The sequence below is a fragment of the Lissotriton helveticus genome (assembly GCF_964261635.1).
Source record: "Lissotriton helveticus chromosome 1_1 unlocalized genomic scaffold, aLisHel1.1 SUPER_1_unloc_50, whole genome shotgun sequence".
NCBI lineage: Eukaryota > Metazoa > Chordata > Amphibia > Caudata > Salamandridae > Lissotriton > Lissotriton helveticus.
This window is the reverse complement of record NW_027611693.1, coordinates 419,598-435,664: the sequence shown is the minus strand read 5'-3', so window position 1 is coordinate 435,664 and position 16,067 is coordinate 419,598. Positions and strand designations below refer to the sequence as shown.

General features: G+C 45.3%; 1 protein-coding gene across 3 annotated transcripts in view; it reads left to right on the top strand.

The window, feature by feature from the left end:
• LOC144806176 (uncharacterized) overlaps positions 1 to 10,832 on the top strand; it is a 40,272-nt gene extending 29,440 nt beyond the window's left edge. For 2 of the 3 annotated variants that reach the window (XM_078672597.1, XM_078672596.1), the window contains one exon: positions 8,079 to 10,832. In XM_078672597.1, the coding sequence (XP_078528723.1) occupies positions 9,423 to 10,466 (1,044 nt within the window). In that variant the 5' untranslated portion in view covers positions 8,079 to 9,422 and the 3' untranslated portion in view covers positions 10,467 to 10,832. The remainder of the gene's footprint in view (positions 1 to 8,078) is intronic. The other variant, XM_078672598.1, reaches the window with a different exon arrangement.
• Positions 10,833 to 16,067: the final 5,235 nt, after the last annotated feature.

The window sequence follows — 16,067 nt, the reverse complement described above, 5'->3', positions numbered from 1 at the left end:
CCTGTGCCAGATCTCATTCCCTGAACTGTTCCCGTCATTTCCACATTGGCACCCCTTTAGCTCACATATAAGTGCCTAGTAAAAGGTACCCCTGGTACCAAGTGCCGTGTGGTTAAAGAGGGTCCCTAAGGGCTGCAGCACAAATTATGCCACCCTAAGGTGCCCCTCACCAAGCGCATGCACACTGGCACAGCAGCCTAACTGTCTTGGTGCAGACAAAACTGAAGAGCTAACCTGTGTGCCATTCCCATGAACACTGCTAGAAGGGTGTCTTACCCATATCTCAGGCAGGGAGTTAAAGTTCACAGATGTATATAGTGCGACTCATCACCCGTGATGGTTTCCAGACGCTGTCTATGGTCACGGGGTGATAAAGTGATTTGGCCAGAATCACAGGATGTTGCGCTGAAGCAGAGACTCGAACCCTGATCCCCAGTTCCTGAGTCGGCAGCTCTGGCTGCTGCACCACATCCCCCCTCCTGTGAGGGCATATCTGCATGAAATGCCCCTGATGCCCCTGCAATATCCTAGTCGATTCCTGGATATTGTAAGTGACCAGGGAAGTCATAGTAAGTACCTAGGCTGGACACTAGTCATTATGAGTTCGCCGATTCAGAAAAGGGGGTGGTGATGAACAGAGTGTCTGAATTAAGCAGACCACTCTTACCCAGTCCAAAGATCAGGGCTTGATCCATCACCGTTATTTATCTCACTGCCCCATCCCAGCTCAGAACCTGGCTATATGCAAATTAGTCTGTCCCTGGCCCAGTGCATCATGGGAACAGGGCAGACCAAACTACCAAGCCAATTCTTCACCAGAAAGGAGACAAGCTACCGGGGACCGGTTTCTGGCATTTCAGCCTCTTCGGCCCGGCTTGCTTGAATCCTGATGGAGCAGTGAGAAAGGGACTCATGTCTGAGTATACCCTGCCACACCTATAGTGGCCAAAAACGATTCAGAAAAGGGAGTGGTGATGAACAGAGTGTCTGAATTAAGCAGACCACTCTTACCCAGTCCAAAGATCAGGGCTTGATCCATCACCGTTATTTATCTCACTGCCCCATCCCAGCTCAGAACCTGGCTATATGCAAATTAGTCTGTCCCTGGCCCAGTGCATCATGGGAACAGGGCAGACCAAACTACCAAGCCAATTCTTCAACAGAAAGGAGACAAGCTACCGGGGACCGGTTTCTGGCATTTCAGCCTCTTCGGCCCGGCTTGCTTGAATCCTGATGGAGCAGTGAGAAAGGGACTCATGTCTGAGTATACCCTGCCACACCTATAGTGGCAAAAACGATTCAGAAAAGGGGGTGGTGATGAACAGAGTGTCTGAATTAAGCAGACCACTCTTACCCAGTCCAAAGATCAGGGCTTGATCCATCACTGTTATTATCTCACTGCCCCCATCCCAGCTCAGAACCTGGCTATATGCAAATTAGTCTGTCCCTGGCCCAGTGCATCATGGGAACAGGGCAGACCAAACTACCAAGCCAATTCTTCACCAGAAAGGAGACAAGCTACCGGGGACCGGTTTCTGGCATTTCAGCCTCTTCGGCCCGGCTTGCTTGAATCCTGATGGAGCAGTGAGAAAGGGACTCATGTCTGAGTATACCCTGCCACACCTATAGTGGCCAAAAACGATTCAGAAAAGGGGGTGGTGATGAACAGAGTGTCTGAATTAAGCAGACCACTCTTACCCAGTCCAAAGATCAGGGCTTGATCCATCACCGTTATTTATCTCACTGCCCCATCCCAGCTCAGAACCTGGCTATATGCAAATTAGTCTGTCCCTGGCCCAGTGCATCATGGGAACAGGGCAGACCAAACTACCAAGCCAATTCTTCACCAGAAAGGAGACAAGCTACCGGGGACCGGTTTCTGGCATTTCAGCCTCATCGGCCCGGCTTGCTTGAATCCTGATGGAGCAGTGAGAAAGGGACTCATGTCTGAGTATACTCTGCCACACCTATAGTGGCCAAAACGATTCAGAAAAGGGGGTGGTGATGAACAGAGTGTCTGAATTAAGCAGACCACTCTTACCCAGTCCAAAGATCAGGGCTTGATCCATCACCGTTATTTATCTCACTGCCCCATCCCAGCTCAGAACCTGGCTATATGCAAATTAGTCTGTCCCTGGCCCAGTGCATCATGGGAACAGGGCAGACCAAACTACCAAGCCAATTCTTCACCAGAAAGGAGACAAGCTACCGGGGACCCAGTGTAAGAATTGGCTTTTGTAGTCTGGTCTGCCCTGTTCCCATGATGCACTGGGCCAGGGACAGACTAATTTGCATACAGCCAGGTTCTGAAACTGGGATGGCGCAATGAGCTAAAAAACGGTGTTGGATCTAGCCCTGATCTCTTGACTGGGTGAGAGTACTCTGCTTAATTCAGAGACTCTGTCCATCACCACCCCTTGTTGTAAATAATTTTGTCCACCCTAAGCGTGGAAGGGTATACTCAGATGTGAGTCCCTTGCTCATTGCACCATCAGGATTCAAGCAAGCCGGGCCGAAGACGCCTGAAATGGCAGAAACAGGTCCCCGGAAGCTTGTTTCCTTCCCAGTGTAAGAATTGGCTTTTGTAGTCTGGTCTGCCCTGTTCCCATGATGCACTGGGCCAGGGACAGACTAATTTGCATACAGCCAGGTTCTGAAACTGGGATGGTGCAATGAGCTAAAAAACGGTGTTGGATCTAGCCCTGATCTCTTGACTGGGTGAGAGTACTCTGCTTAATTCAGAGACTCTGTCCATCACCACCCCTTGTTGTAAATAATGTTGTCCACCCTAAGCGTGGAAGGGTATACTCAGATGTGAGTCCCTTGCTCATTGCACCATCAGGATTCAAGCAAGCCGGGCCGAAGACGCCTGAAATGGCAGAAACCGGTCCCCGGAAGCTTGTTTCCTTCCCAGTGTAAGAATTGGCTTTTGTAGTCTGGTCTGCCCTGTTCCCATGATGCACTGGGCCAGGGACAGACTAATTTGCATACAGCCAGGTTCTGAAACTGGGATGGTGCAATGAGCTAAAAAACGGTGTTGGATCTAGCCCTGATCTCTTGACTGGGTGAGAGTACTCTGCTTAATTCAGAGACTCTGTCCATCACCACCCCTTGTTGTAAATAATTTTGTCCACCCTAAGCGTGGAAGGGTATACTCAGATGTGAGTCCCTTGCTCATTGCACCATCAGGATTCAAGCAAGCCGGGCCGAAGACGCCTGAAATGGCAGAAACCGGTCCCCGGAAGCTTGTTTCCTTCCCAGTGTAAGAATTGGCTTTTGTAGTCTGGTCTGCCCTGTTCCCATGATGCACTGGGCCAGGGACAGACTAATTTGCATACAGCCAGGTTCTGAAACTGGGATGGTGCAATGAGCTAAAAAACGGTGTTGGATCTAGCCCTGATCTCTTGACTGGGTGAGAGTACTCTGCTTAATTCAGAGACTCTGTCCATCACCACCCCTTGTTGTAAATTATATTTATTATGAGTTCGCCAGCTCCATGATTGCCTCACTGAAATATGTGATGTTTGGCACCAAGCATCTCAACATAATAAACTTGTGCTGATTCCAGTGTCGATTTTAATAAAAATTGCACACAGAGGGCCCCTTAGATGGGTCCCCTGAAACCTACCAATCCTTAGTGTGGTCATTGACTGGCCTGAGCAAACCTGTTACCACCAGAGTGTGTTCTGACCTCAGGGGAGAGTGCCTGCGCACTCTGAAGCTGAGAACAATGCCTTTCCTGGGTGGAGGTGTTCAGGTCTTCCCTGGACAGGAAGAGCCATCCGTGGTGGGGAGCTTCAAAGGTCTTGCCTCCTTTGTAATGCGACCCCAGCCTCTCCTGTTCGAAGGAGCTGGCCTCCATCCTGTCCTCACCCCCTTTTTGGCGGCAGGACAGGCCGGAAACCTTAGATAGAATAGGAGATGTGCCCCCCTCTGCCAACTCCTCCCCACGGGTGCTGGAGGCTAGGTCAAGTACACTTTTCAGTGCCCACCATCTTGAATATGATGGGACTTATCCAGTTAGGGATAGGACTGTGTCCTCCTCTCACAGAAGGTGGGCATGTTAGAGGGTGTAGACACCCCAGGCAAAGGGCCCATTGGACATTACCTGTCACTCCCTTGTAACGCCCTTAAATCTAGTTTTTAGGTGGCATCCCCAGTCTCTGAACTACAAACTAGTTCCCACAAGCCGCTGTTACTTATCTGCAAGCAGCCTCTGTCCGATTGCCCTAGTCCCCCTTAATTTATATTGGGTTTCCAACCTTGAACTTGCACTTGGGCGCCCCTGTGCCGCTGGTGGTGCACTGTTGGTTCTGAAGTGAACCTTGTCCAATACTGACCTTAACTTCCGAAGAATGGTCTTGTAAGGAGATGCTCCCCGTATGTATGTTGAAAGTTTTCTTCACCCCATAGGTTAACATTGCAAAGTCTGAAAATTGCACTAATTGTCCACTTTTTATATTGAACAGTATTTCTATTGCAAAACGTATTTACTCAAGATGAAATTCTGTGGTTCCGCAAAATAAATCTAACCAGGTATCATTCTTAAATTGGTCTCAGATTTATTCAATGAGTGTGTGTCATTTATTGCACCTGTGTGTACAACAAATGCTTAAAACTACCCTCACATATGTCTAACTGCTCCCCCACACTACCACAAAAGAGCATTATTATTATCTGCTTTAACCTCTGTAAAATCTCTGGGGATCCACTGGACTCTCTGCACACTATACCTCTTTTTGGTATAGTATGGTGAGAGCTGGCACCCCACGCTCAGGTACTCACACTCAGACATAGACAGACAGACACTGACACACACTCTCTCTGTCTGTCTCTCTCACACACATTCTCACACATACCCACCGTACCTCACATAAGAAACATATATTTAACTTCTAAATGACACCTTCAATTAGGACCATTAGTAAATAGGTTCTTGCAGAATTTAAAAGATCCTACTTCTGAGGATATCTGGGCAGTCATCCCCATGACAGGAAAGAAGAAATGCAAATGAAAAAAATGCTTTAGGAGGCTAAGCATTCTTAAATTAAGAAATGAATGAAAGATAAACCAGGAATAGAGAGAAACAGACAAAGAAATAAGAAAGAAAAAAAAAGAGTAAAATAAAGATAATAAAAACAAGGGAATAGAAAGTACGAAAGAAAGAAATGAGGCTCCCATATATTATATTCAGTGGTGCTTGTAATACGGTGGCCAAGATATCCGTCACGTTTGTGTCTGAGTAACCCGGCCAGCGAACTCTAAATCAGGCTCTTGACACTTTGAAATGTTGCTGCTGTTAACTGTGCACCATTACTTCCTCAGAAGTCACGGGCAAGAGGCTCCTGGTCGCCTGTCACATACTTTTTATAATTACAAGGGTGTGACAACACCACATAACACCGCATAAACAACAAGTGCAAATTAAACCGCAGGGTTCAAATAAACCCCCACACACACCGTAAGATTACTCTGTACTAAACACACAAGCCTCAATAACAGGTAACTAATACAAAGACTGATGGACATAATGAAGCAGACCTAGAGATACATGCATAGCACAGACAAGATAAAGGTCTTGATTTAGAGTTTGGTGAGCAGGGTACTCCTTCACAAGCGTGGTGGAGTATCCCGTCCAACAAACGGATGGTCTGCCTGTAAATAGATCGGACAGCCCTTCCTCTCTAGATCAGGCTGTCTAATGTATTTTTCTCTTATTCAGGACCAACAGGGAATACATGGCAGTCGTGGTGAGAATTTCTTTTTAAATGAATCCCACTTCCTGGGAGAAAATTAATCAGGGAGAAAGTTCCAATGGTGTGAGAGTGATTAGTTATTGGTTTTTAAAAACAAACTCCAGCATTGGAAGCTTGTTGTTGAAAAACACAAAAGTTGGTGAATGGCTGCCTGAAACATCCCCAAGGGATCCAGAGAATTGTAGATCAACTTCCTATAGATGGTTGAGATTGCTTTTTCGGTCAGTGGATTAGTTAGCAGTTGGTCCTCCAGTAGGGATGCATCAGGCAACTTCCCCCCTTCCCAGATGTGACCTTGCAGAGCGTGACCCACCTGCAAATGTAAGAACCGTTTTTAGTCACCTAATTTATACTTTTGTTGTAGGATCGTGAAGGACACAAGTGCCTGTCCCCTCCACACATCGCCCGGTCGCTCTAAGCTAACCAATCCCCATTTTGTGAAGCCCTGCAATCCTCCCACTGCACTTAAGAGATCACCATCATACAGTGGAGTAATTTCAGTCAGCTTACCTTCTCAGCCTAAACACTTGATAGCCTCTCTCCACACCCTTACCACTGTTTGGGTATGAGTACTTTCTTCAATACAGCACCGGGGTGAGGTAATCTCTCTTGCCCATGGCCAATTGATCTACCTGGTAAGCAGGATCCTCGCGGTCCGCAAAAACCCAGTTGTTGACTGCCACCAGCTGCGTGACCCAGTTATACTTGAGAATGCTCCGGACCGCCAGTCCACCTTAATCTCCCCTCTATACCTTACTAAGCACGAAGTGCAACCATCCCACAACAGGAGCCAAAGTTCTCAGTCTACCTTTTGAAAGTAAATATCTGGTGGGATCTTAAAGGACGTTTTTTGCACGATGTACAGGAGACCCTGGAGGGTATTCACTTTAAATAGGGCAACTCGGCCCAGAAAGGAGAGCGGGAGCGCCTGCAAGTGTGGGGCATCCCAGCGAAGCTGGTCTAATTTCTGGAGTATGTTCCTGTCTGTGGCTCCCTTGTAATAAACACGCCCAAATATTTATGGTTTAAATCTTTATTAATTTTTAGACAGAAGAAAAACAGGACCCTCAGCTCCCACGACAGAATGCAAAGGAGACCACAAGGTCGCAATTTTTAACATTACCACAGGCAAGAAGCATGGAGCGAGTCGACAGAATCAACAAGAGAAGAACAAATAAAGAATTTTCCAAACTAACCCCCCACCCGCCCCACCCGCCCCTTGTCCACCGAAAAACATAAAATTGGAAGGGATAAAGGGGAAGGCTACGCCCTGATCAGCGTCGTCTTGTATGAATTTTCATGGAACTGTCACTAGGAGTCTGCGTGTCTGGGAGACGCAGTAGTCGAAGATATCTGGGGCATTTCAACTCTCGAAATTCGGACACCAGGAGGGTCAAGAAGGGTCACCACAACTCAGGGAACTCCGACCCCCTACCAGCCAGTGTGAGCGTGAATTTCTCCATACCCAGTATCATCCAAAGCCGTTGAAGCCAGCCGGAGAGTGTAGGGATTTGGGCGGTGCGCCAGGGGATCAAGATGTTCTGCAAGGCCTCCCCTATGGCAATCACTATTAGTCGTCCCCTTCGGGATTTAAGTGGATTCATCAATGGGTTAGGCAGGCCCAGGAGGATATAGGAGGGAAAACGAGAGAGCCGAGTTTCTAAGTGAAGATCTAGTTCATCCAGTACTTGGGACCAGTATGGCTGTATGTGGATGCAACTCCAGAGGATGTGTTCCAATGTTCCTTTCTCCCCACACTCCCTTCAACAACAGATCGCTACATCGAGGGTCAAAGCGATTCACGCGCTCCGGCGTATAGTACCAGTTAGTAACTATCTGACACATGAAAGTATGCCTTAATTTCATTGCCCTTAATTCATACTCTGGACCATAGTTGAGGGATAGGTCTAGGCATAGTCCTTGCAACACACTATAGATTTGCGTGCGGCAGAGGCCAGAACTCAAAAGTCACGGTACCAGATACAAGTAGGTGGTAACTCAGGGCAGGGGAAAACACCTTTTTTCCGTGGGAGGGAAATTCCCATCTCAAAAATCTACATTAAAAATAAATTAATAGTATTCTTTTTTAAATATCTGTTTGGTGCCAGTCCATATGACTTTAATATCTGCCTTTGGGGTTCTATGTTACAAGTCCATAGGGTACATGTTTCCTTTGTGAGCTTAATAAAATGTTGGAAATTCTACAAATCGTCACTCCTACATCCAAGTACTCTCAGGCTACCATTCTACACTCTGCTTGTAAATTATTTTTGTGGAAATTTACATGTATTATGCATTAACTATTTAATTTTAATACTATAGGTGATTGAAATTACGGACGAAGAAAGCAAGATTTAGCACCAGGCAACTGAATGTTAGTGCCATAAGAAGGATTATTTTGAAAAACTGAAGGACATCCAGCATTCTAAGTTTAAACAATTTCCAGAATCTAGCTGTGGCGAGGAAGTGGGAGCTGAGGAAAGTACTATATCTGTAAGTGAAGTCTCTAATTTAGCATTTCATAAACACTGAGCAAAGCCATATCTGTGCACACAGCATCAGAAATAATCCCAGAAAGACCAATCACAGCATCCTCATCTGAAATATTATCAGAAAGACAAATTGCCTCAGCATGACAGAATAACGTTCATCTAAAGCATCATGTAATTTCAGAGAGGAAGCACACACTGCATAAAAGAAAGATATAACAAAAGGTTTCTTCTGTAAACCATCAAAGAAAAGACTCTGAAAGAAGACTCCGAAGCTGACACGTTAACAACCAAAAGATTGGAAAATCGCCTCTGTTCAACAACCATTTTTAACCAGTTACACAAGTTTGAGACTATCTGCCTCGGGATATAACACCTCGACCCACTCTGCTCTGGCGAAAACCTTAAAAATCCACCACTTTATTGTTTTCATGACTATCTCAGATTGTTTCTTTTTTAATGTGTACTGTTCTGTAATTCTATGTAAATCGCCTCAACATTATCTGTTGTGCAGGAGTGATATGTAAAAACTGATTAAATGAGCGTCGTTGCGCTATAGCTAATGTAAATAAATCCTCGTCTTCAGAACTACACCTTACACCAAACATAGAAAGGGTAAAATTAACTGATGTTCTGCGACTGGTGAGCCACAATAGTACTGTGCATGTTCTAATGTTCTCACTTACTGCCATTAGGTCAGTGTAAAAAGGTACTTCTCAGTTTAATCATTAAATATCAGACTAACACCTTATCACTGCACTATAAGAATAGTTTTGAGAAAAACTTCAGTCACAAAATAAGTTGCTGCCGGAGAGGCTATAACCAAAAGACTATTATCTGCTAGAAACATTTCGACAGGTGTTACAGGGCTGCTTCTAGACATATTTTGCTCAATTAAAGTGTTAAGAAGATTACACACAATTTCTTTTAGAGATAAATACTGAACATTATCTAAACAAGCCAGACTCTAAAATCTGGTTCACTCGTACCGTGGCATATAAGCAAGAGAAAACTAAATGTAACGCTAGTAATACACCTTATAAAAACACGTGCTGTGAGAACAAATTCAGTGTTCAAACCCACCTCAATCAAAGCAAAATAACCCAAGTTGGGGAAATAAGTTACCTGTGCCAAAAAAAGATTCAGCCATCAATCTCATCCCACTGAATTTGAGAGAATGCACTCTGGGAAAAACCTCTCTCAGTGCTCAGAGTGCCAAAAAATGTTCAGCAGTAAATCTTATCTCACTGAGCATATGAGAATCCACACTGGGGAAAAACCTTATCAGTGCTCTGAATGCCAGAAAAGGTTTAGTATTAAACGGAGTCTATATCAACATGCATTAACCCACTCTGGGGAAAACCCTTATCAGTGCTCTGAATGCCCAAAACATTTCAAACTTAAATCATTTCTAACTGCACATTTGAGATTCCACACTGGGGAAAAACCTTATCAGTGCTCTGAATGCCAGAAATGCTTCATTTACAAAAACAGCCTCAAACGGCATACAAGAACCCACACTGGGGAAAAACCTTATCAGTGCTCTGAATGCCAGAAATCTTACATTGCAAAATGCCATCTCACTCAGCATATAAGAACCCACACTGGGGAAAAACCTTATCACTGCATTGAATGCGACAAATGTTTCAGAGACAACCCCAGTCTCACTCAGCATATAAGAACCCACACTGGTGAAAAACCTTATCAGTGCTCTGAATGCCAGAAATGTTTCTGTGGCAAAGGAAGACTCACTAAACATACTAGGACCCACACTGGGGAAAAACCTTATCAGTGCATTGAATGCGACAAATGTTTCAGTGACAAACGCAATCTCACTCGGCATATAAGAACCCACACTGGGGAAAAACCTTATCAGTGCTCTGAATGCCAGAAATGTTTCTGTGACAAAAGAAAACTCACTAAACATACTAGGACCCACACTGGGGAAAACCCTTATCAGTGCATTGAATGCGACAAATGTTTCACTGACAAACGCAATCTCACTCACCATATAAGAACCCACACTGGGGAAAAACCTTATAGGTGCTCTGAATGCCAGATATGTTTCAGTGAAAAAAGACGTCTCATTCAGCATATAAGAACCCACACTGGGGAAAAACCTTATCAGTGCTCCGAATGCCAAAAATGTTTCAGCCAAAAATCTAGTCTCACTGCACATGTGAAAATCCACTCTGGGGGAAAAACATTATCAGTGCTCTAAATGTCAGAAAAGATTCAGAGGTAGAGATGGTTACATGCACCATAAGAAAACTCACCATCAAAAATGATTCAGTGCTCCAAATGCCAGAAAAGCATCAATTTTAAATGCAATCTCACAGTACATGAGCAGACGCACACAGGGAAAAAAACATTACCAATGTTGTGAATGCCCGAAATTCCAATGTGATAGGCGCAGCCTCACTAACCATAAGCGACTCCATACTGATGAAAAACCTTATGAGTGCTCTGAATGCCAGAACATTTTTATGTACAAATTTTGTCTCATGTGCATAGCAACTGATGTTTTGTTTTGCTTTAATAATCAGCTTATGTTTATTAGCTTTTATTATTCAATAAAATGTTTCAAACACAACAAATGGTAGTCGATATGTATTTACAACTGCAGCATTTTTATTGTATGGGAACTTTCAAAGCGGCCAAAAATATGGTCTGCGGGATGACGGAGGACCACATTGGCATCATCAGGGGGAGGTTTGGGCAGGTGATTGGGGGTATGTGTAAGGTTGGAAGTAGGGGGAACAAAGCATGTACATTGTGTGGACTGTGACTCCTGGAGTTATTGTGAGGGATACCATGCTATACTGTAAATGAATCCCCTAGTGATTATTATCAACCAACCTTATTCGGTTTTATAAAAGAAAATGATAAAAGTCATATATAAAATGATAAAACATCTTACAAGTTACATATTGACAAATATAATATGTCTAAGTTAATCAAAACACAAGATAAAAATTCATGAATTACAGTACAGAAGTTAATCGCAGCTTGACCTGAGTCTAACAGCAACCAGTAAAAAGTTGTAAAAAGATAAGAGCTGGTCTCACCCGCCTAAAACCCGCTTTTTTGAGAATGGGAATAATCAATAACTTTCTAGGAACAGCATAAAAACTACAAAACATTACAAAGTGGATGTATGACGTTACAACGCATACTTTTACCACGCATACCATTACAACGCGGTTTTTACCACGCATACCATTACAACGCATAGCGCTTTGGGGTGCTGGATAGTGAATAGTTTAATTTACTATTCCAACTCCAGTCCCCGTGGACACTAGGGAAGGTTATTGGATAGTAAATGAACCTATTCCCTATCCTAGAGCGCCCCCCAGCGCAGTGCGTTGTAATGGTATGCGTGGTCAAAACCGCGTTGTAATGGTAGTGCGTGGTAAAAAATGCGTGGTAAAGGTTGTATACCTTACAAAGTGCATCATGTCCTGAGGAGACTCACTGTTGCAGCCACAGGGCATGAGGCACTGGCCTCTGTGGAAGCTGCAAGGGTGTGCCAAGAGGTAATGGAAGAGGTTGAGCTGAAACCGATCATGGATGCTTTTAAACCCTAGAAGATAAGGTTCGCTGGTTGGTACAGTTTTTGACACGATGTACTTACGCACACTAGGCTAACACAGCTCATTTCCCTCTCTATCACAGCGGCTCATTCTTAAAAAAACACTCTTTGACCAGAGAAAGGTCCCTCTTACATATGCGCTCAGGGTAAGCGAATAGTTGTCACCTACCCTGGTAAGGCAAACTCTTATATACTGGAGCCATCGGATGCTTGAGACACGGTCAAGTGAAAGGCATTCCCATAGGACATCTTTGCAAATTGTATTTTCTTACCTAGCCCAAATATTAAGCCACAAAGCCAGGGGACGGAAAGTCAGTACATCTGAGAGGAAAGGCATCCCCAACTCTTCATGCACAACATAAAATGGGGTGCTTTGTGGGACTGAAAGGCCCATCGCAGGAAAGAGTTTTCAGCACTTTGCACTGCCCCTACCCCAATGTGGCCCAATATCTCCCTCCCATAACTAACCTTTGAGATATATTTAGCTTCATATATCTTCAAAAGAGGCCCTATTGGCTTCCCTCCCACTCTGCTAGCAAAGTTAAAAACAGCTGCAAAAGCTTTCATTAGATCCCCTTTCTTCCAAGTAAGCAAAGGGCACCAACTCAAGGAATCGTCAAACACTACTCCCAAATAGGAGAAAACATTGGTCTTTGGTATTGACAAAAGTCCGAGATTAAAAGTGAACTGTTTAGCTTTACGAGAAGTTGTAGGCCCTTAGCTATCCTCGCCAAGAGGACTGCGTCATCCGCGTATAGAAGGACTAGTAGGCTACGCTTGCCTACCTGGGGACAATCCGCATTTGTGGCCAAAAGGGCCTTGGCTAAGGAATTAATATATAGGTTAAAAAGAACGGGTGCTAAAATGCACCCATGACACATCCCTCTCTTGAGGTCAAGCAGACTGGACACTTTCAGGTCCTTTGAATAGTGGACAACCGTGGTTGAATCACGGTGAAGATCCCTCAGAAATAAAATGATGTTACTGTCAATGCCAATGGAGGACATCAACTGCCGCAGCTTGGACCTATTAACACAGCCGAATGCTGAGGACTGGTCCATGCAGGCTAGGTATATGGGGCTGGAACGAGCCACAGTGTATTTGTTCAGAACCATGTACAGGTGTAAACACTGTTCCACAGTGGAACGACCTTGGCGAAAGCCGTTTTGGATATCGGATAAAAAGTTGTTTTCATCAACCCAAGATACAAGTGTGTCAAGTACCATGTGGCCCACCACCTTCACCACAGAGAAATGAGCCTAAAACAATAGGTACTGTACCGATCTCCCTTTTTAAATGCCGGGACTATATAAAGCCCAAGAATCTGAGCGGCCAACCTGGACTGCAGCATTGAGAACAGTTGTGAGGACAGGCACCCAGGTTTCCATGTGGGCGATGTAGAGATCTGGCGGGATTCCATCTGGCACGTGGGCCTTGTTTTTAGACAGACCCAGAATACCGCCTCTCACCTCTTTCATGGTGAAAATAAGTTCTGACTTGCCTTCCACCCTTTCCTGCCCCTCAATTGGAGGGGTATCCGACTGGAAGATACCCTCGATATTATGTACCCAATCATCCTCTGTGACATGGGCATCTAGTAATTCTAGTAATTAGCATTATTTCCAGATAGAAATGGGCTGTTAATAATGCCCCAGAACTTTGAGCTATTACGCAGTGTACTAGCCTCCACTAAATCGATCCAGGCCTCCTCCTTCAGGGCAGGCTTGCGAGTTGCTAGAGCAGCCTTATATGCTCTTCTTAGTCCTTTGACCGCCACCCGGTCTTGTTGCTTAACACCCAAGGCCAGTCTCAGATTCCTGGAAGCGTGGGAGCACGTGAGTCAAACCATCGTGGACCTGGTTGCTTACGGCCCCCACCCGGGGCCTGTAGTAACTTCCTTATGACTGTAGACATGGATCCAAATGCACCCATGATGTCCGGAGCACTTGCATCATCATCAAGACAGGTTGCAAACTCGCTGTGACACTTAGTTAAAAGGGACTCGTGGAGTAGCTCCCACTTTACGCTCCTTCCTGCTTCCACCACTTTAAAGGGGACACCAGCCCCCCAGCTCACCTTGGTGTGTCGGAGTGTTCGGGTCCAGCCTGTTAAGACACAAATGGGGTTGTGGTCACTACATTCACTTGCCTGCACAGAAAAATCGGTAACCAGAAAATAAAAGGGAGTCGATGCAAAGGTGAAATCATTAAAGATCTCACACCCTCTCCCAATAAAGGTGAGAGTAATGTCAGCTTATTCATTACAGATGTTAGATCAAATTCAAGCAAGATGGAGTTAATCTCAATACCCTGGGGAGTATGTTCCATGTGTAAGCCTGCTTGTCATGCACAGCCCATAGCTTCCACTCCTCGCCTGACGTCCACACATAAATGAGTGTTAAAAATCCCCTGTTGAAAAAATGTAATGATAACTCTTACCTTTCAAGATGCTATGCTGAAGTACAGACCCCAGCAGAGTTATATAGCCCTCATCCGGGTGTGTAACTCCCGCGTTGTAAAAGTTTACCAGAAGTAGCTTGCTCTTTCCACTGGACAACAACAGCACATGTAAATTGAGAGAGACATAGAGTGAGGTAGCGGAGATGCCAAGGACAGCTGAGAAACAAAGGTGATAAGTCCCCACTTGGCTCTCCCTGACCTGGACGGGGTAGCTGGAACGAAGATGGTTTAATACCCATCCGGGTGATAATTGTTGTCTACAGCCCATGTTTCCTGGAGGCATATCACATCAAAACTCTTAACAAGGGCCAACCATTCGGTGTTCTCGATCTTGCTCTCCAGCCCCGCGATATTCCAAGAAAGAAAGTGACACCCTCGGTTCACACTCAATACCTGTTCTGGGGAAATACATTTTCCTGGGATGCGGGTGCCACAGGGTCCGGGAGACCCACACATCGTTAATCACAATCTTCCAATGAGCTAGGAGGAGTAAACCTATTTGCTGTGTTTACCCCTGTCACCCCCTCTGCACAACCCCTATGGTCCACCTCTTGGAGCAACTCGTGCTGGGACCGTAGTTGGTAATAATTGGGTCTGTAGAAGTATCCCAGCGGAAGTGTCAAGATTGCTGAGTTCCAACACCTGTAGTTAGACTGGGCAACCGTGCTTAAGATTCGTCTTACCATGACTGGATTGTTAAAATTGATGATAATGCAGTCCCCTGCCAGGATTTCTTGGCGCTACCAACCCACTGTGTCTGGCGCACCATGAAAATTTTGTTTTCCACCCTAAGCCCAGGGGCAATGTTTTAATTGAGCCCGTGCACCACCTTATTGTTCAGCTGGTAAAAGTCTTCCTTGCTCCCGGGGTTGAGGCATGGTACTCTAGCTAACACCACAACACGCGTCGTGGACTCTGGTAGGAGATGAACAGAGCCCAAACTAGGATAATAGTTATTCTAGTCCCCAGAGGCATGGCTTCCAGCCCTTGCCACCTATCATCGGAACTGTACAATCCGCCCACTTTGAAACCCTGAGATTGCAGAGAATGAAAAGATACTGGGTTCTGGGTGCCCCCCGCACCGCTCCGGTTGGCTGGACGGTGCTGAGGGTCAGTCATGGGCATAATAGGTGCCGTTGTATCTCCTACCATGTGACTAGGCTGCTTCGTGATAGACACTGCTCTGTCTCCTGCTTCTGTGCCACTACTACTGGGACTGGAAATGGTGGTTAAGATCGTAGGCCTTGTATGAGGGATACTTGTGGAGAGAAGGACACGGTCCCTTTGCAAGTAGCTATCAGTGCAGACAGGTTGCTTTCCAGTGCAGAAAGTCGGAGTAGGATGGGGTCCAATTTAGTTCCAAATGCTGACAGCAAGGCTGCTTAGAGCATGTCTAACCAAATAGCATCCAGGTTAGGCACTACTGGGTGGACTGCTGAATATCACTTTGATCCAATGTTCTTTCTGCATTTACAAGGGCCCCCAACCGAGGGGCGCTTCCTCTTATCGCCTCTTGGGCCCAACCCATTGCCCGGGGTCATGCCAGGGACTGACCTAAAAATTGGCGACTGGGCATCCTATGTATGACTTTTATGGTTTATTTCTTTTATGAAACCAAATAAAGTTTGTTGAATCCCCTAGTGTTTAGAAGAAACATGAATTAGACAGTACTGGACCTTAAAGTAACACGGGTAACACAGGAAGTAACTTGATTGGTATGAAATACAATCTTAGGTACCACTATCTCCTTATTCCTTTAGTCTCTTATCTG